At 47.4% G+C, this 21,718-nt stretch overlaps 1 protein-coding gene and 1 long non-coding RNA gene across 5 annotated transcripts; both read left to right on the forward strand.

Annotated features, from left to right (window-relative positions):
* Positions 1–3,266: 3,266 nt before the first annotated feature.
* On the forward strand, positions 3,267–9,245 carry LOC144143395 (uncharacterized). The gene is made up of 4 exons (XM_077675158.1): positions 3,267–3,416; positions 3,516–4,297; positions 5,356–7,303; positions 9,240–9,245. Exons 1-4 carry the CDS (start codon positions 3,267–3,269, stop codon positions 9,243–9,245), a joined length of 2,886 nt encoding a protein of 961 aa, XP_077531284.1.
* Positions 9,246–13,624: 4,379 nt separating this feature from the next.
* LOC144142100 (uncharacterized) lies at positions 13,625–20,099 on the forward strand. Of its 4 annotated transcripts, none has more exons than XR_013316834.1 (4): positions 13,625–13,713; positions 14,062–14,091; positions 15,755–15,847; positions 19,966–20,099. It is a non-coding gene; the product is annotated as an uncharacterized LOC144142100 (long non-coding RNA). The 4 variants fall into 4 exon arrangements; XR_013316835.1 differs by lacking the exon at positions 19,966–20,099 and adding an exon at positions 17,820–19,944; XR_013316833.1 differs by having other exon boundaries at positions 13,647–13,713; positions 14,062–15,847.
* Positions 20,100–21,718: the final 1,619 nt, after the last annotated feature.

Below are 21,718 nucleotides of genomic sequence, written 5' to 3' on the forward strand. Positions count from 1 at the left end.
TTTGATCAGGTGACCCGCCTCATCAAGCGTACAGTATAACAAATCAAGAACCTGATAAAAATGTTTATGACCGCAGTAGTCTGATGGAAACATTGCATGCTTTAGATTTAGCAGCCTCTGGTGAGCTGATATTTTGTTTATAAAAAAGGCATAATATTTCCGGAGTGAATGCGAATGCCAGCTTGTTCCGCAACAGTAATCGGCTCACTTCGCCACAGCGCGCCTTACGTTTCTGGCTTTTTAATCCCTGTGCCTGCATTCTGACCGGGCTATAGTGCTAACAGCTGCAATTGTTTGTTCAAATAACGCGTTTTATTCATGCAGCTTCGTCCTGGCACATGTACAAGCAATCACTTCGCTCAAAAAAAAAAAAGCTAATTTTTTTAACCTCGTAAAGAGAGAAATATTCTTCAAGACAAGACAATTTCGCGAGCCTCCAGTGAAGCGATTGCTTCTATTTCTTTTTGGACAAATTTTAAGAGCGCAGCCAGCTGTATCATTTTTTTAACTTGCAGTATTCCTTCAAATGTCGCTCGAACCTCTACATTAGCAAACAGGCATAATCGTTTAAAATATAATGCTTGTCATGGCAGACTGACATACTAAATCGGACGCGTCGGTTCATCCTCCTTTTCCTCCATAAAGCTTAAATCGGAAGCTGTGGTGGTGAATTTCTGAAACAGAAAAGCAATACACGAGTGGTACTCTCATTTGCCATAAGCTAAACACAAGTGTTCTCAGTAGCGTTTGCATAGAAACGTTTCTGTCCACCCTTATGGATGTATATTTGGAACCTCTCGGAGTGAAGAGTTGCAAAAAAACACCAAAAACAAAAACAGAAGTCCCATATTCGCGCGGTGCATTTGCGGGTCACCCTAGTCGACGTGCAGCACCATCTGGCTGACTGTTACTTTTCTCTCTGTAGTGGGAGATGTGGTGACTCGTCCGTGCCCGGGGCAGAAAAGCTCTCTGACCGTTTGGCCGTTTCTTCTTCGCCTAAGCGTGTTCCACCACACAAGGATGCCACTAAGGCCAAAGCAGACCAGGATCAGCTTTACTTCTTCCTTATTCACTTTATGTGAGCACAGCTAGGTAGCCCGAAAACCTTTTTATTTCCTACCATAGCACAGTGCGAACTTGCAAAAAAAAAATATTGAGTGCATTCCACCAATACATATAAATGGAGTAAACTCAAGCAATCTCCCTAAAAAAATCAGTTCAGGTAACCTGGCATTTTGCCCTTGTTGAGTGCTTTTGTGCTTTGCATATGAGCTAAAATGTTAGGATTGTGTGTAGTGAACTTGTGTCGATAAGGTTCAATAACAACATAGCAATAATAACAATAACAATAATAATAACATAACATAACAATAATAACAACTGAACAATAATAATAACAATACAATAATAACAAAACGAACCTCCCACACATTATTATCATTTCTGGAACCACATTTGCCATAAGCGAAGAATACATAAGACAAAGCTTGAAATGCGGCTGTCCCATAAGACCCAAGTCCCTTCCCGGGGCAACACCCCTGGCCAGATCCGGAACGCCAGCGTTATCTTATGTCGCAAGCTGGCACCACACGCGAATCGATTTCCGGGAACAGCGTGGGCTATCTGCGGCCGTACCGTGGTATATGTTATCAGATAAAACCCCGCCGTGCACACCACGTAATGGAAGTACCACCGCCACCCCTTTTATTGCGAGGAAAACACCCAAAAAAAGCTCTTTAATACGTATTGACGCTTGGTTGACCTTTGCTTTTTCTACGCGAACAGTAGGGCTAGCATGATCAGTTGTTAAACTTGGTATGCACTCATGCTTCGCAAGCAATTAACGGCACATTCCTGAGGTAACTTAATCATCACTATTGAAAATTTTTTACTCTTTTCAAACTCTGCGGTACCTAATATTTCGAGTATTATCCGCACGAAACCAGAAGCCCTAATCTAAAACAAACGCTAATGTGATAATCCTCAGCAAAATCTCTGCCAATCTTCCCTGTGAAGGTGGTTCGAACGCGAACTGTAAACGACACCCACAACAATTAGCCATGTGACGTCACTTGAATTGACACACCTGTCTACAAAGAGTGAAACAAGAGACGGCAAATCCTAGTTAACCACACCCAACAAAGAGGTATTCTTTGTTAGGAATAAATCTATGCATTATCCACAAATGGCAGTTGGTTTTGTTGTACCGGGAAAGCAGGTAAATGGAAACTAATTTTTATATAAAATAAAAGGTACCTAGAACCCGCTGTTAGACGATCTCCCTTCGTCGTGGCTGCCTCCGACAGAGGGGACAAGATCGGCGTCCTAAATGGAAGGAAAATGAGATCGCATGCAGCGGTCTGCGCTTACATTCCTATATTAACTCCTACTCCTACGGCTCCTTCATAGCCCTTTTTAATACGTTCGACTTAATGAGTGAAAAAATGCCAGACCAAAGTACATGCCTCCATATAACGAGGAAAACACTAGACTGTGTTAGCGCTGCTTTAGTGGGGAGCGTCACAACTTTTTTGTTCCAGTGTTTGTGTTTTAGATGTACCTGCCACAAACGTGTGATGCTAACGAACATGCTTGCCCGCGTCTGCGCATTTGGCTTTAAAGCAAAAGCCTGGAAACTCTTATTGCCTCTATGTATTTATGCTACATGGTGTGGTAAAGTGTGGGATTTTACTGTTGGGAAAGCGCGGGAAAGTATAAATGACGGGAGGGACCGACGACGAGAAGGAAGAAGACGGGGCACGCGAAGGGAGAACGAGAGAGGAAGAAAACGAGGCTTCTCGATCAGTGGTTCGGGCCTGCGTCTTGGACCTCCAGGCCGGCGAGAAGACACGGCGTACCTCTCGTCCTTGCTCCGGAGGTGCGCTCAAACAGTCCTGGTGCCCGCTTGCCTCGCGGCGTAGGCCCGAGGAACTCCGCCCCCTCAGCAGTCTCGGCCGGTCACCGACGCTGACATCCGAGCCGGGACTGGGGTTTGGGGAGACACCGCGAGGACAATCTCCAGAGACTTGTGTTATGCCGAACTGCCCGGGTGGGTGTGCTAAGTCCTGAGAACGATTCGCTAGTCTTTCGTTTGTGGTCTTGTTTACGTGCCGGAAATACAAGTGCTGACAACGTGCAACGGAGCGAGTCGTACGTCTGGCGCGAGATTCTAGTTGGACCTCTGATCATTACAAAAGTGGCGAGCCTGCCAGGATCCAGCTAGCATACTGACCGATACGACTTCCGTACCGTACAGAAAGACCACCATGGACCTCGAGAAGCTGACAGTGCTAGGCGTCCAGTACGGCCTATCTGGGCATGAGCTCCGCGAGTGGGTTGAGAAGGAACGCGCCAACCAGCGCGCTGAACGAGTCGCTCAGCGGGAAGCAAACCGCGAGGAGGACGAACGACAGAAGGCCGCGGACGAACGACAGAAGGCCGCGGACGAACGACAGAAGGCCGCGGACGAACGGCAGAAGGCCGCGGACGAAAGGCGCAAACAGCTTCTGTTGCAGGAGCTCCGACTTCGGGAAACGCCGGCAACTGCAGGGACCCACGAGGACGGCGTTAGACCGGTCGGCACGACACCCCCTGGGGCCGTGGTCAATCCTCAGAAGCTTCTCCCCATCTTTGACGGGCGCCGCGATGACCTACATGCATATCTACAGCGCTTTGAGCGGGTAGCTACTGCACAAGAATGGCCACCAGAGAAATGGGCCACGGCCATCAGCATGTGCCTCTCTGGGGAAGCTTTGACCGTCATAGGCCGTCTTACAGCAGAAGAATCGCTGGATTACCCCGCAGTCAAAAAGGCTCTATTGCAGCGCTTCCGCTTCACTGCCCAAGGCTACCAGGAGAAGTTCAGGGGAGCGCAAGCCATGGACGGCGAGACTGGACGACAGCTGGCTGCCCGGCTCTCAGGATATTTTGACCATTGGATCGAGATGTCAGGTGTGCCGAAAACATTCGAAGGACTCAGGGACCTTATCGTCTCCGAGCAGTTTCTTCGATGTTGCCACGGCAAGCTCATTGTGTTCTTGAAGGAGCGAGACTGCAAGACGCTGAGTTCTCTCGCGGACCATGCCGACCGCTTCCTGGAGGCCCAAAACATCACTAACCTTGGGAATGACAGTGAAGGGAGGACCGCAAGAGACGGAAGGGACGGCCAAAAGAAGCTGCTGAAATGCTACCTATGCAACCGCATCGGCCACACTGCACCTGACTGCCAGGTCACTTCAAGGGGCCCACCCAAATGCAAGAAATGCGGCAAGTCGGGGCATTGGGCTGAAGACTGCAGGTGCCAGCAACCCGACCAAGAACATGTAGCCGCTTGTGCCCTCACACGGCCCCGCAATCATGTTCGTAGTCTCAAGGTCCCTACTAAGGACCTTGAGATCGCAGACCTGCATAGTTCAGCAGACCGGAAGGCGCCTCGATTCTTAGTGAATGGACTACCCGTCGTCGAAGGATGCTTACTCGGGAAACGAGTACGCGTCCTCAGGGACACGGGAAGCAACACAGTCATTGTTAGACGGGAACTCGTGGCAGATGAGAGACTCAATGGAGAAACGAAGGAAGTTCTGCTTCTCGACGGGTCTGCGAAACAACTGCCGGAAGCCGTCATTCACGTTGACACACCCTTCTTTGTTGGGGAAGTCACTGCATCCTGCATGGAAATCCCGCTATACGATTTAGTCATTGGGAACCTACCTGGCGTGAGAGAACCCCACGATCCTGACCCATGCTGGGAACCCTCGTCAAGCACCAACAAAGGACGTGCCAACCCCGGTAACCAAACCGTACCGCTTGACACTCCCGCGCTGATATCTGCAGTAGCCAGGGAAAACCAAAACAAGGTTACACCTTTGAAGGTTCCATCGATTAGCGGCTCCCAGGTGTCGCGAGCCGAACTAGCGCAGGAACAACAGAAAGATGGGACACTACGTCGCTGCTACCGCAAGATCGGCAAGCCGTTCTTTTCCGGGAAAGGACACTCCTATAGGTTCCTGGAGGAAGACGGTATACTGTACCGACGATACGAACTGGCGACAGGTCGAACGTTCCGTCAAGTGGTTGTCCCGAAACCGCTTCGCGAGCCCATACTGCGAATCGCGCATGAGACCATCATGGCTGGCCACCAGGGAATACGGCGCACAACTGAGAGAATTCTTCAGGAGTTTTACTGGCCTGATTTACACGTTGACGTACGGCGGTTTGTCAGGTCCTGCGACGCCTGCCAGCGGACCACGCCAAAGGGAAAGGTTGGCATCGCTCCTTTGGGCAACATGCCACTGATTCGGACACCATTTCGCCGTGTTGCCGTCGACCTAATAGGGCCTTTCACCCCAACGTCAGAAAAGGGGACCGATACGTGCTCACACTTATTGACTTTGCCACCCGGTATCCGGATGCCATTGCTCTGCCAGCTATTGACGCTGTGCATGTCGCCGAGGCACTACTTGAGATATTTTCTCGGGTAGGCATCCCGGAAGAAATGCTCAGTGATCGGGGGGCAAGTTTTACGTCCGACCTAATGCAAGAGGTCGGCCGCCTTCTCTCTATTAAGCTGTTGCGTACTACCCCTTACCACGCAATGGCGAATGGCCTCGTTGAGAAGTTCAACGGCACACTGAAAACAATGCTGAAGAGGATGTGCCACGAAAAGCCCCGAACATGGGACCGCTATATTGCGCCTCTTCTTTTCGCCTACCGAGAGGTCCCACAAGCCAGCCTCGGGTTTTCCCCGTTCGAGATGATATACGGCCGGCATGTTAGAGGCCCTTTGTCTGTGCTCAGGGAGCTATGGACGAACGAAAAAATTGACGATGAAGTTCGGACGACATATGGGTACCTCGTCGATCTCCGGACGCGACTGGAAGAAACTTGCCAACTTGCTCACGACAAACTGGAAAACGCCCACCTGAGGCAGAAGAAATACTACGACCGGAAATGCCGGCCGCGAAAACTTCGTGTTGGCGATAAGGTCCTAATTCTTCTACCCACCGACTCGAACAAGCTGCTTATGCAGTGGAAAGGCGCATTCAAAGTGGTTGAAGCAAAAAACGACATCGACTATATGATTGACGTAGGTGGGAAGACCAAGGTGTTTCATGTCAACATGCTCAAACTGTACGAAGAACGACAACCTTTACCTTTTAAGCAAGCGTCAGTAGCAGCTGCTCTCAACACCACAAACTTTCAGTCCAGCGCTGACGAAGGGGAGGACGAGACCAACATTCCGTTCCCCTCCCTCCACTCATCGCAGTCCATCGCTGACGTCAAAATTTCTCGCGACCTCGACCCGAACCATGCTAAGCAAGTGCGCACCCTGCTCCAGGCCTACCAAAGCATTTTTTCTGATCTACCTGGGAAGACCGACCTTGTAGAGTGCACATTAAGATCTACGAGCACCAAGGCCGTTCACATACCTCAGTACCCCATTCCACTGGCACTAGTTGAGGCTGTCGAGGAAGAGGTACAAGAAATGTTGAGACTTGGCATTATCGAAAAGTCCAAATCTTCCAACCATGCCCCTGTCGTGGTTGTACGCAAACCAGATGGCACTATCAGGCTTTGTATTGACTTCCGCGAGCTCAACCGGCTCCTTGTCTGCGACCGGGAACCCATCCCACGGATAGACGTTCTCCTGGCCCTGGTGGCGAAGAAGTTTTTCTCCAAGTTTGATTTTACAAAGGGGTACTGGCAGGTCCCCATGGCCCCTGAAAGCCGCGAAATGACGGCATTTTCCAGCTCATCTGGTTTATATCACTTTAAGTATATGCCCTTCGGTATCAAGACTGCGCCAGCCGTGTTCGCACGTCTCATGAGGGCTGTACTGGGGAACTTGAATCATGTATACCACTACTTTGATGATGTAATTAAAGCCACGGACACGTGGGACGAGCACTTGGAAGCCCTACAGCAAGTTTTCCAACGAGTCGAAGCGGCCAAACTCACGATCAAACCATCCAAGTGTGAAGTCGGGGAGCACCGTGTTTCGTTCCTCGGCCATCAAATAGGGGAATCCAAAGTAGAGCCTCTCGAGAAAACCCTAGACAAAATCAAGGACGCCAAGACACCAGTCACCAAGAAGGCCGTCCAATCGTTCCTCGGGTTAACCGGCTACTACCGGAACTTCATACCCAACTACGCCGAGCTAGCTAAACCCTTGACGGACCTTACGCGGAAAGGCGAGAAGAACACCGTCACTTGGGGACCAGAACAGGAGAAGGCTTTCCACGACCTGAAAAACAAGCTAGCATCAGCTCCCATTCTTCAAGCCCCAGATCACACCAAAGAGTTCGTATGGCGCACAGACGCCTCCAATGCAAGCCTCGGGGCTGTGCTTCTACAAGCGGGAGAGGATAATACATTGCATCCAGTTGCCTACGCAAGCCGCAACCTTCTCCCGCGAAAAGCGCGATATTCTACTATCGAGCGCGAGTGCTTAGCGCTGGTCTGGGCAGTCCGGAAATTTCACATTTACCTTTATGGTAAACCGTTCATTGTTGAATGCGATCATCAACCTCTACAGTACTTGCAGTCCGCGAAACATGTCAACAACAGGGTTTTGCGATGGAGCTTGTCACTTCAGGAGTATGCTTTCACCGTACATTATATCAAAGGCACTGAAAACGTTGGTGCCGACTATATGAGCAGGGCATAGAGGCGAGGAATACGCGTCTTACGTCGTGACCGTTGAATGTCGTGTGTGCTGTGCGTCTTTTGTATAGTTTCTCCTGTACATTTGGGGTGCAATTATGTTGTAAGCCAACTTGGAATAGTTGTGTTCACAACTTTCTAAAAAGGGGGGTGATTGTGGTAAAGTGTGGGATTTTACTGTTGGGAAAGCGCGGGAAAGTATAAATGACGGGAGGGACCGACGACGAGAAGGAAGAAGACGGGGCACGCGAAGGGAGAACGAGAGAGGAAGAAAACGAGGCTGCTCAATCAGTGGTTCGGGCCTGCGTCTTGGACCTCCAGGCCGGCGAGAAGACACGGCGTACCTCTCGTCCTTGCTCCGGAGGTGCGCTCAAACAGTCCTGGTGCCCGCTTGCCTCGCGGCGTAGGCCCGAGGAACTCCGCCCCCTCAGCAGTCTCGGCCGGTCACCGACGCTGACATCCGAGCCGGGACTGGGGTTTGGTGAGACGCCGCGAGGACAATCTCCAGAGACTTGTGTTGTGCCGAACTGCCCGGGTGGGTGTGCTAAGTCCTGAGAACGATTCGCTAGTCTTTCGTTTGTGGTCTTGTTTACGTGCCGGAAATACAAGTGCTGACAACGTGCAACGGAGCGAGTCGTACGTCTGGCGCGAGATTCTAGTTGGACCTCTGATCATTACACATGGCGTTTGCGTCTCTTTCTTTTTTCAATCCTTGCTCATTGGGTCACGTCACCCGATTATTATGTTGAGGTGTCATGGCTTGCGTACCCTATTCCGAAACCATTGAATAAAGCATTTACGTTTCGAAATCAAGATTTTGTTGTTCGAAGAGCGATGCTGTTTAAGGTGGTGGTTGGGTTCGAGAACAGGTGCACGAAAACATCAGCTAGCGATGACGCTATTTTTGCCGCCGGAGCCGCTTCACGGTAGCTTTGCCTTGCCACGCTGAGGTGTTAGGCGTGTCGCCACCCGTAGGAGGCCAACTGCAAACGCCAGAAGCTTGGCTTTAAAAACGCTTCGCAGAAAAGCCTCATACGACTGGTGGAATCACGACTTTGGGAACGCATGGCGGGGTTTCTGGCTCTATTGTGTGTTGCGAAGAATGGTGCAGTGTTGATGAAACAAAGATCAAATATTGCCGAAATGCAAGAAACTGAAATTCCCAGACTCAATACATAAATCAACATCTTATTAGTACCTACATGCAAGACCACAGAAGCCAAACGGTGGCCACCGAACGGGTTTAAAACTTTGGAGCAAGCGCTTATCCGCTGCCCCCTCCGCTGCTTTTAGAGCTTTATGCAAAGAAAGTGGCAACGTGTATATTTTACGGTTTTCACTCTATTGTAAAGCGAGCTTTTTCCCACATTGATTCTACGTGAAGTCTGCACGGCGTTTCAATCGAATACAAAAGTCGAGTTTCCTGTAAAGTGCAATAATTCCCCTTGTTCTAATCCACGGCTACAGGTTGGAACATGTCGCGATCTATGTTGGCAATTTGTGCCAACCCCTTTTCGATGCGCTACAAGCGAAGGCTTTCTGTTACTATTTTCTCTTTTTTTTTTCTGCGCTGCCAGATATAGCCTTGACGACATCCGCAGTGTTTTACGTTTGTTTTTCAGCCTTTCTTTGCGGATGATTCTATGGTTTTCGTTCGCCTGAAATGTATCGACTGGTTCTTGAATCCCCTTGAGGTTACCACCTCTCGCGGCCAGTGCGACGACATATTTACCAAACGCTATATCTTGAAGGCTGTACAAATCGGCAGTTGAACTTCTGCACGAAAACTAGAAGGTGATTAATCGACCAACTTCGGTGCCTTTTCAAGTGCGAACCTCAACGAAAAGGCTCGCGGAGCCTTGCCACAGACGCCACGTAAACTTGGAGTAAAGTTTTCTCAAAGAAGCCAAGTCGCTCGGCAAATCGGCATCACACAAGGGAAGTTGAAAGCGCTATAGCTGCGGGTCTAGCCATAGTGCTTTAAAAATAAATGTGATTTTTTTTTCTGTTTCCTCTGGCCTCGAATGAGTGCTGCGCCAGTTCTTCATTTTTTGCTTGACTTTACAAAGAATTGCCTTCTATTACTTTAAATGTTTTATTTATCTCGGAATGGAATGAACAGTCGCCCTTTGTGTTACAATTGTGGTCGCGTGGCAGGCCACTCAATTCGCTACTTACTTCAAACACCGAGTTTTTATTGCTTCTTGCGGGGATAACGACGACACCACGCATAAACCATGAACGAGGATCGAAGCATAATGACGCAGGAAACTTGGCGGAGTCTCCATGTGTAACCAAACTTCCAACTTAGCTTCACCCAGGATGGCCAGATAACCTAGCCCACACTTAGTTGAACCAAGGATAGCTAAGTGGGGCAGCCACATCGCTGTTTGTCCAATCCCCCTGCCTTTAGTTCAAACCTGCCGTATATTTTTATAAGGCGGGCACATTACCCCTCCAAAGCAGCCACACCCTACAAATTTGGTCAAGTGGACATAAGCCACAAACAAAATCGCAGCAACTACAACAACCTTTGCACAACAGCTGGAAGCGTGTCGACGTGTAAAACTGACCTGCTCCTTTGGAGACCCGGATTCTAATACCGTCAGATTATAAACCAGTGTTTTTTACAGCACCGCAATTTTCCTCATCCGAAAAAAAAACAAAATTTTTATAAAACGGGGCGATCAATGCTTTTATTCCAGTGTTTGCACAATTTGAGACACCTATACTCGTGATTGATGCAAGTAAAAATGTTATTCGGGAATAAAAAAAATTTTGTTGGGCAACGTGAACCGTAAAAGTAGTGCCTTTCAACTCTGTTAAAAAGAATCGCCTGCAAACATGGTTGCAGTCGACGGATCGCACGAAACAAAAAACGTATATCGTAATTTGTGGTGGAGAATATATCCTAGCCAATTAGCTGAATGAACCTCCGACGGCCGCCAACTTTGTTCGGTCCCTACCGCGTCTTAAACATCTTAATGTTTGTGTAAGCCCGGGTTCAGACTATTCCCGTTACTGTCGTAATACCTTTAAAGAATGACAACATTCACTGCTGTGCCAACCGAACTGCTTGACATGGCGTTTTTGTGGGTCCATAGATCACGACACGGGATTTGCATCGGTAATCTGTGCACAGTACAACACACAAACCCAATTCCCCCTACCACTAAGGACTCCGGACAGCTCCCACTGGGCCATTGAATGTCCACTTCTAAATCTCGCACCATCACAACGGACATTTCATCTATCAGTACGTGCATGAAGCCTATAGCTGAGTGTGCACGCCCACTCTGCTTCCTCCTACTATACTCAACTATAAACCCGCGCAAGAATAAGCTCGGACCCGTCATGTGCGCGGGCTTAGAAGTGACACGCGTTAGAAAATATCCCCCGGAAGCCCTCGGAAGAAGTGATAATGGCTCACGCCGGCATTCCCAGCGGGAAGTTTGCTGTCCATTCGGGAGGGATGCGCCGCTACTCCACGAGCTGAACTTGAGGCGGTAATGACGTTGCCAGCAGCTTTCCGGTGTTTTCACCCCTATTCGCGCTTGTGTTCCCGCCAACGCTTTGAATCTTGCTCTTCCTCCAAAGAAACGGCATGCATCGGTCCCATAAGGACTGAAAACCTGGAAGCCCTTCAGCTCTATTCTCGTGTACAAACGTGGCGACCCGTTTTCCTTCCCGCTCGTATGCATCATACTGTGAGTGTAAGATGTTTGTGTAACACAGCGACCCACACCCCAACCATCCTATTGAGGAAGACAGCCGAATAAACGCATTGAACCGTGTAATTTCGAAATTAAATATCAGCCCATCACCATTAAATCTGTAGTGGCATGAAGCCTAGATGTGCGTGCACGCCCCCGTTTTTTACCCGCAAACCGTGCGCTCAGAAACCGGCAACACGTGATAGCGAATACCTGGCGTGATAGACGTCGGCCAAGATGTCGCTCGGAAGGCCTTCCAAGCAGAAAACGTAATATCGGCTCAACCCGGCGTTCCAACTGGGGAAGCGTCTCTTCAACTAGGAGGAATTCGCAGCTACTTTTGAATTGGATTTGTTGGAAACAACGACGGCGGGTTTCGGTGGTGTTTGGGGGCAGCCTCTTGGCAGCCGTTACCTGGGCTTCGCGGAGAGCGGCGTTTGTTTATGTCGCATAACCGCGCGAGCAAACGGAGCAAAAACCCAAAGAAGTCTAGCTAAGTTTAAGTGAAGCAGGACACGTGTGGGTACAGCGTCATCTCTCTCACTGCCTTTCTCCCCACACTTTTCTTGTGTCGCCAGCAAGGAGTGCCCTACACCTGACACTTTCCCAGAGACGCTGTTTCCTTCTCCGCTAATCCAAATCACGTAACATTTGTGCGGGAGGTTCAAAAATATTTTTTGCGGCAACATGCCCGCTGCTCCCTTGAGCGGGCCTAATCCGAACCACGTGAAATTTCCGCGAGATTTTCAAACACGATTTGCAACATGCTGTCCGCTAGGGGCGGTGCACTGCGACGTAGTAGCATACTATACCGCATGCCACCGTGCGTTCGCTGATCACGTGAACACTTCCGGAAACGCAGCAGAAATGCGTCGGCACCGAGAAGACTGCAGCTCACGCTGCGCGCAAATTTTATATTAAGGAGTGTAGAATTCGTCAGTGCATTCTTCACGCCCATCCGTGCTTCAATTTATTGTTCGCAATCTTGTGATAACGGGATACCACCATTCGCCGACGACTGGGCAACTTGGCGAAGAGGGATCTTTAGAGGCGAGGGGGGAAATAGTTGTTAAAGGGGTGCCAGCGGTGGTGAGGGGGAGCCGTAGAGCGGCGCCGAGTAAATCGATGACACCGGAATTAAAACGGTGGGGGGGGGGGGTGGGGGGGGTAGACATATACTGCTTTGCTGTAAAATCACTTTCGCCTACAGCAACTCGTACAGGTTGGAAACGATAAAATTAACGCGCATTTCAAGAAAGCCTGAAGATTGTAAAGCATTTTGTAAAAGTTTTGTTGTCACAAAGATATATCTCCCCCTTAAATGGAGGCATACGCGCTTGTTCAGGCATGCCTACGTAAAGGGTTCCAACCGTTTCCTTATTGCGGTGCTTTGTCTCGTAGTCCAATTCTACGTCAATGAATCATCCTTCTAGAGTCATGTACAACTGCTCGTTCTAAACGACGGTTATTGCGAGTCTTGAGTATAACACAACGTTTTACTAAGGGGTCTTTTGCTGATTTCATTTGTATTTTTCAGCTTCCTCACTTCATCTCTGGTTAGACCTGTGGGCCCGGAAACCTGTTCCTACTGCCGACTTCATTGCTCACTTGGTGGAACGCTTCGAAGACCCATTGTCTACAAAGCATTTTCCCCCCTTTCACACCCACGCTGACACCAACGTTAGTTTTCTTGTCAAACTAGCCAGTAAGGGTGTTTTGAAATATGATATAAGCATTCTGTTTCCGAAAAAGTCTGCAAACGCGGAAACCGTAGTCTCACGCCACACAAGTGGAACACAAACGAGCGTCATTTGTTTCAGGAGAATTTCGAACCCAAGTAAATGTGACGGGCACCGATATACTTCACGCAAGTCATGTTTTTAGTCCAACATCTGGATGGCTTACGTTTTGCGCATCATTTTCTTACTTGTACTGGGTACAGAAGAGAATTTTAACATAGCCCTTTTCACCATTCATGTTTTCATAATGTAGCATAAGATTTTTGTTTAGGCTTTGGTACAAAGCCGGCACCTTTTATCGCACGCGTTCAAACAATTTGCTCCAAAGACGATACGTGTCTTTCAGAATAATCTGCAAAAACCAAAGCATCAAAAATATCCTAGTTTTACCCCACAATACCCCTTGTGTAGCCTCGAATCTTACAAGCTGCAGCTGTTCTCGAGTCTCATTTGAATGAGGATCGTGCAACCTTACAACTGTTGTATTACATTAAATATTGCCAGCTAGTCCCATGTTAAGATCACTGGCCACGTTGACACTGTAGCTTGTCTACCGTCGTGGTAGTGTCTATCATCGTGCCGAGTATTTGAAGAAACAGGTAATTTTATATGTAATATTTAGCTTTTTATAGTAAAGAAACCTTTTTATTGTGAGTTGAATAGTTTCCTCACCATTTATAAAAGTGCTATACCAGTAGGACATTTTTGAAGCTAGGTTATTTCTAGCTTCAAATTAAAAAAAGCATTTGTTTGTGTTCATCCTAGAATTTTTAAGATGAAATATTATGTTGCGAGTAGTTTAGTTCTAAACATTGAGAGGAAGTGTGAAATGGCTGGCGTAGGTAATATCATATTTAAAAAGAACTAACGGTTCATTGTCTTTGTAAGAAAATAATAATACTGAAATAATAGTACAATGTGTAAAATAACAAATATTACACTTTCAGCTCTGATTGAACAAAATGAGTCTGCGTTACGTACGTATACCTAGAATATTGTGTTCTTGCCCTTCCACTTTTAAATTTTACAGACGTTTTGGATCATCTCTAACTAGCTAAAATCACAAATAATCATAGCACTACTTTTTTCTCCTAAAACACTCGGATGTATAACTTTCATTCCTTTTGCCCAATAAAGCGATGTAATGACTTTGTTACGACAGGCAACTGCATCACACGCAAACCGTTTCTAATAGCTCCTGTTGTTGCTGAGTGATACAAGTTCAGTACACGTAGTTTTTTATTAGTTGTTTTCCAAAGAGGCTCATTTCAATACGGCTCCGGATAACATATTATATCGGCATTTGTGTTTAGATTTTGCGAAATACATTGTTGCAACCATGGTGGTAATTTAAAACTACTAGTTATAAAATTGTGTCATAAAAGAATAAAAAATCAAACGGTACATAGAGCCGAAAAATTGATATGGTTACGTTTCTTTGAGAAAAGCAGAATTGTCTTTGTATACTGCAATTGCCTTAAACACGCAATGACCACACACGCGAATTGCGCAATAAATGCACGTCCGATGGATTCTCTACGGTAACATTAGTAAGTTAGAGCCCTACTCAGCTCCGTTCACAATACAAGTAAAACTAATATGAAGGTACTTTGCTTAAGAAGAAATCCGCCTTTTCATTGTTTCAATTTGCCCAAAATGATTTCCGCAGCCTTATGCAGTATTTGCTTCACTCCAAGACCGGGCTCAAATTTTGCGCCTAGCGCGAAACCTTTTTTTTCCAGTGAAGTATCTTTGTTCGGCGAAAACAAGTATGAAAATGGATCCTAAAACCAAAATTTTGAACGGTTGCAAAACGCATTTATCTCTAGTAGTGACCCACAAAATTATGATTTTATTCCTTATCCAGAACATCACGGTGAAAAATTGAATACAATTTCTAGATGTCGCAGAATAATTGAAGTGTTTTAAATTATTTCACTCGCAGTATATCCAAAAATGCTTGACTTTGGTAGGAAGTTTAAGGAAAGTCATAAGGCTCGGCGGAAATAATGTTGACTTGTTCCTATCGTAGTCGAAAGATAACCAGAGTTCACAAAATATTTCTTATATTTTAAGAAAAAAAACAGGATTTTTCTGGATATTTCCGGATTCTGGTTATTGTACTAACAGTAACAGTCTAGAAAAAATTGAAAGGCGCAGTGCTGAGTGTCAACATTATTAAAACATTAGCAATAAAACATTTCAGACTTGTATACACTGAGCACTACCACTGCGATCGCTCAATAAGGTCTATTGGAAATGACATTGAAAGTGCTGCGTTTTTGTGAAACGTGACGAAAGCAATGAAATTGCGCGTGTAATATTTTGTGTATACCGGTTGCGTAGACAACTGCACATGCGAGGTTATACTGTTGTACCACCGAGCATTCTCCTTTCATTAAAAGGACTGACTGATCTGCCTGTTTTCCTGTACCACTTTTGTTTAATGTAAAGCGCAAGTAACAAGCAATGCCAAGACTATTGTACGAAACAAAAACAAAGGTCGTGTTTTCCGAGTGATTTTCTGAAGGATGAGTGAAAGGTGGGCTTGAATACATGTATTCACTTTAGTAGCACCAAAGCGTTTTGAAATCCACAAGTTCCTATGAATACATCTAACAAAGTAGCGATTTTGAACAGATTTTCAGAATGTTGCTGGCCGGAATCTTTTTTCTTGCTCTCAAGGACATTGGCGCTGAAGCACAGCGAAAGTGCAAAGGGGAATACAAGAGAGTGAGTATTATGTCTACCTTTATTTTATCGCAGTAAAACGTTTGTCGGTGCATTAGTGGTAATTTGGCCGCTCGGTCACTTGAGAAAACATGATTCCCTTATGGCACAGACCACATTTCGTTCACAAACCCTAGTTTCATACGTCTACAAATAAAGCGACTTAGGGAAGGTCTATGACACACCACGTTATATTATTTCTCTGTATTCCTATTTATTCACTATTAAGTGTTATCATTAAGAAAAGGACGTTGTATATTGTGGCGCGTTGGGAGGACAAAAAAATAGCAGTGGCTTAGCTCGTCTTTGCTAGGAATTACATAGCGTGAGCTGAGGTTCAGCTAGTTATTTTTCGGTTTCATGGTTGTCTAGGATTAGCTGATCATCATACGGGCTGCTACTAAGACGATTTTCAATCCAATCCAATTGAATGCAATTCTGTCCAGTGCAGCCAAATTCAATCCATTCCGATCCAGTCCAGTCCAGTCACTGCTCCTCACGCATGCGCAGCACGGCTCTCCAGGAGCTACGCGAAACGGCTATCAAGCGACTCCACCGCAGTGTCAGTCTTGACTGCTGCGCAACGGAGCCGCACACCTAGGCATGTGCCGGCGCTAGTGCGTCTGCCGCGGATATGACATCACTCCTCCGGAATGCGCATACCACCGAATGTGCAGAACCAATTCTTTACACACGCGTACTCCAATTGTTTTGAATTTCATTCCAACATCATCATCAACTCCGGCGCTAATGATAGCGCCTGTCGTGTCTGCTCTGTTCTTTGTCCGTGTGTTTTTGTTGACCATCATCATCAGCATTACCACCAGCATGTCTACGCCCACTGCAGGGCAAATGCCTCTCCCATTAGTCTCCAATTACCCCGGTCCTGTGCTCACTGAGACCAATTTATGTAGGGAACTTTAAGTCGGAATGCACTTCTTCAGCGAACCTGAAGCGTCCGCCGCCGTCGGCATAGCAACAGCTGCGGGTGCGTGCGCTCCTCGTCTTCCTTGGCAACGGGAGGAGATGGGCGCGCGCTGCCTTGCCGCTGACATGGCACATACCCACGTGGGGGATTGGCAAGGAATCTCCTCGTCTTCCTTGGCAACGGTGGGAGATTGGCGCGCGCTGCCTGGCCGCTGACATGGCACATACCCAAGTGGGGAATTGGCCAGGAATCGGGCGTGAGAAGAGCTAATGCACCCGCTTAAAGGAGTACTGACACGAAATTTCGAAGCTGAGATCCGCTCTAGTAATCAAGTACAACGACAACACAAACAGGTGTCTGTGAATAAATGCATCTTTCTTTCTTTGTAGTTGTGTGTGTGTGTGTGATCTCTCTTTCGCGAACATTACCTAACCGCGCAAATTCAACTCGTGCATTCGCACTTTCCCATTCTTCCCCTCGGGGAAATGCGGGGAATTTTTTTTTACGTCATCCGGCCATCTAACTTTCTGTCGCCACCTGCCAACGCTTGCCTCCTCTAGAGATTCACTCTGTTTCCTTTAATGACCAATGGTAATCTTGCCTTCGCATTACATCCCTGCCCTCGTCCATTTCTTCTTCCTAATTTCTACGAATATGTCCTTAACACGCGTTTGTTCCCTGATTCACTCCTCTATCTTCTTGTCCCTTCATTTTACATTTATATTCCCCCGTTCTATCGCCCGATGAGTCGTTCTCAATTTAGGTTGAACCCTCTTAGTGAGCTTCCAAGTTTGTGCCCCGTATGTGAGTACCGGTAAGATGCAACTGTCATGAACTTCATCAAGGACAATGGTAGGTTGCCGTTCATTATCTGAGAAAGAATAATGATCACAGCTGCCACGCGCTAGTGGGGCCGGCTACAGAACCTCTTTATTATCGGAGGCCCGTCGCGTGGAATCAGCAGGCGCTGAATGTGCACAGCCCTGTTTCCAAGGCCCACACCTCGACGGGCCAGGTGCCCGCCTCATTTTAACTGCCCACCACCAGGGACGTGGAGAGGAGGTTCCAGGCAGAGGCGGATGGCCTGGAGCTGGTGTATCTCCAGGTCCTGCCAGCGTCGAGGTCCATGGAAGCGAGTCTAAGCGCGCACAGCGCAGCTACGGAGGCCACGCCCTGGAGCACGCCGGGCGGCACTTGGTGTGAGCAGCCAATGCCTCGAGCCTAAAGCTGCAGCACCCTTGGAGCACCCCTCCGCTACGTGTTCAGAGGACCTTAGCAGCTGGCAGCCATGTAAGCCAGCAGTCGATGAGCAGCTCCAATTACGTCACGGTCAGCCGCCAGGGAAGAGGCCGCCCGTTGAGTGTGATGGGCTGTGTTTCCCGGTGAGCCCCGGATGCTCTCGGGTGTAGCACAGGGGCCTACGTTTTTGCCTCCGAGAGATGCAGCTCATCATTTCGAATAAGAGTGCAACTGCTCCCAGAGCCACCTGGAGGCAATCCTCGACAGTGTGGTAGGCTTTGGTGGGGCCATGGGTCCAGAGTACCACGTCGTCAGTGTACAGATGCCACTTCCACCATGTATCACAAGCCTGGAGGGATGCAGTCCGGGAAAGGAGCAAGCACAATAGGAATAGGCTCAGCACACTCTTCTGATGCTTTCTTTGTTCACTATCTACACGTGATGCGACCCACAATTGCTTCCTGCGCTGCGGGCTAAGTTTGCGTCACACAGCTTTTATGCTGGCACCCTGTGCTGCAGGCTTCCGTGGGGGCTGACCCCTCCTGCAACCATGCACAGACATGTGGGGAACGGTTTACTTGTTATCTGAAGAAAGGACACAATGTAAGCGTTTGTGCTGTAGTCGTCTTCCATGTGTTCAAATTGTGTTCGGATGGCTTCACACTCGGGTGAAGACACGTGGTGAGGTTTCTCTGGAGCAGGACCGGCCCCATCCTCAGGGAGTATTGGTGCTTCACCATGAAGGTTTGGCGTAAAGCTGAGGTTTACAGAGAACTCTAGCTGCCACGGTGTAGCAAAACCGCAAATTGTTTGTTTTTGGCTCGACAGTGCTGAGTTCAGATATAAAAAAGAATAGCTTGGTGGCGTCTTTGAGTTCTCTACAATGTGATGACAGAAAAAATGTCAACAATGTCGCTTAGAAAAATCTTGCTTAAACCATGAGGCATTACGCGCAAGGTAAGCCCAGAGTGCTGTAGAAACCACACTAATTCTATCCTACCATCGTCTGCTTTCGTTTGCCTGAAACGCAAAGGTTGAGCTTAGTCACGCTGGCAAACAAGACACGGCCCGGCTGAACATCAGTAGGCCTAAAGTCTATGCCGAGATGAAGTGTTCGATTACGGAGCCCTGTTGTGTTCGGTTGTCGAACGCTGGCAGGATTTTCTGCCGTGTTGGTGTCATTTCTGACCTCTGCATTTAGGGCCGGGAAGCGTCACTGTAAAGTGTAAACAGTCACGTGGGCATTTAGCATTCTTGATGTCGCTCTTTTGGTCTACATTGTGCGAGAAACGTTTTTTAACCATTTTGCGTTTCGTTTGTATTTATGATGTTTTTAGGTAATTTCATTGTTACAATTGCATTGTTTCAACCAGAATTGGGAACAAATCTAATGTGATGCAAAAAAGGTTTTTTTTTTGTTACTTGAAAACTATTCTCCCACTGAAGATATTCTCTGTATTCCATCCTCGGCCACACGCCGAAAACCACATAAGTTGAGGTTTAGTTTTCAATATAAGAACATTAGTTAATCTTTCTTTTTGAATGTCGAGAGCTTGCCTTATGAAATAACAGGAAGTTTTAAAGGTACAACATTGCGTGACCCTGACACGCCCTAAATTACCAGTGTTTAAGTTGATTACCGATATTAGGTCACTTTACCCACAATACTTCGCGAAAAAAACTCCACTTTTATTTTGTGTTTTATGTAGGGTTTTTTTATCTGTGATAATCTGCACTTTTAATCATGCAGCATTAGTGCAACTAATGGAATACTGTTTTACTAAGATATTTTATATTTGAGGAACAGTGGTAGTTATGAATATTCCAGGAACCTGCAGTTTACAAACTATTAAAAAAACTCAAATGATCGCAATTTTATAACGTCAATTTTTATTCTGAACATTTTTATGCTTGTAATCGGAGTTTTTTTATGTTTGATGTGGTTGTTTTACAGTGTCATGTTGACCAGGATTGCTGCAATAATTTTGTATGCCTGGAGTGGTTCGACGACGTATCTCGCTGCAATTTGCCCCGAGGCACGTGAAAACGTGAAGTTCGTCTAAATAAACAGCTATTTTGTTACACCAAACTGACCAGGCTCATCGCTTTGTTTTACAAATTTTTAATGTTAGCGCTTCCCAAAGAAGTTTCCGCATTTTGTTTAACACCGGACTGGCACAAAGCGAAGTTTTGTAGGCAGCCTTGCTCTCTTCACAATGTTTTATTGTACTTCGCCAAAAGGTTTTATAAAACGTTTCCCCTTGCAGAATGATATAAAATGCACTTATAGAAACTGGAAACATGGAATATCAGCGTTGTCTGGAGCACTCCATATCTCTGTGCGGAAGGTCCTAAAGAAGCAGGCATCAAAAAACACTCAATACTTGAAAATGGAAAATGCCACCTTGGCGTGATTTTTTGTTGATTTATTAAGTAGTAGTTCTTCCTTGCAAGAATGACCATACTTTTTAGACACAAAGGCTTATACTTCTCTCGCCGACAAAAATAGCTTTTTTAACCGGAGGTAATATTCGACAGCTCAAGTAGCACTATTATTGCACAAGCTAATTGGTGAAGCCACTTGATCTTCAATCAGACTTTGAGCGCTATCTTGCGAGCGGTTACACAAAGTTCTACCCAGAAGGTAGTTTTATACAAATCTTGGCACTTCGAACTCCTAATAACAAAAGAAATTTCATCACGCTTGTACGTTTGAAACAAGAAAGGCACTGTCAATAATATTGTTACGGTGACGTGAAGGAAGACGTGTAGCCAAGCGGTACAAGAGGTATCCGCACAGTGTATTTGCAATCGCGAGAGCACCCCGCACGCCAGGCGCAAGATCCTCTTGTACTTCGACATCTGGCTCGTTTTTCGAGTCGTCATGCGCTACCGTCATCTTCTTTCGGGTAGTATCTGGCACATGTCCCACTGTGGTGCATAGGCTATGCACGTATCATAGCATAGCCCCCGCGGCGGAAAGCGCCGTCTCGGTGCTAATTATAGCGACGCGGGTCGCGGACCATGGTACGGCTTGAGGCGGGCTACGTGAACAACGTCCGTTGTTGAACGGTGGGAAGTTGGCGAAGGAATGGCCGGTGTTATTTCGTACGTGACATCGGTGACTTGTCGGATGACACGGTAAGGACGAGAATAGGGAAAGAGAAGTTTTTCAGAAAGTCCCACGCGGCGTGACGGCGACCACAGCAGAACAAGTGATCCCGGCGGGAAGTAAAGGTTTCGGTGTCGCGGGTCGTAGCGCGCCTTTTGGGAGACTTGTGATGAGAGAAGGTTAGAGCGGGCAACTTGGCGAGCGTGGTTGGCACGGGCGATGGCGGGTTCGGCATACTCAGTTGTGGCCTGAGAAGGCGGTAAAAGGGTGTCGAGCGGCAAAGATAGTTCGCGGCCGTAGAGCAAGTAGAATGGGGACGAGCCTGCATTGTCGTGATGGGACGAATTGTAAGCGAACGTGACGTAAGGCAACGCCACGTCCCAGTCGCGATGGTCGGTGGAGACGTACATCGACAACATGCCTATAAGCGTCCTGTTGAGCCTCTCCGTGAGGCCGTTGGTTTGCGGATGGCAAGCACTGGTGACCTTGTGTTGTGTTGCGCACGCACGAAGAAGGTCCTCAACAACTCGGGACAAGAAATAGCGGCCTCGATCAGTAAGAAGCTGGCGAGGTGCTCCATGATGAAGAATTATAT

The sequence above is a fragment of the Haemaphysalis longicornis genome, unplaced genomic scaffold, assembly GCF_048455015.1.
Source record: "Haemaphysalis longicornis isolate Haplotype H1 unplaced genomic scaffold, Haemaphysalis longicornis Haplotype H1 scaffold_6, whole genome shotgun sequence".
NCBI classification, from domain to species: domain Eukaryota; kingdom Metazoa; phylum Arthropoda; class Arachnida; order Ixodida; family Ixodidae; genus Haemaphysalis; species Haemaphysalis longicornis.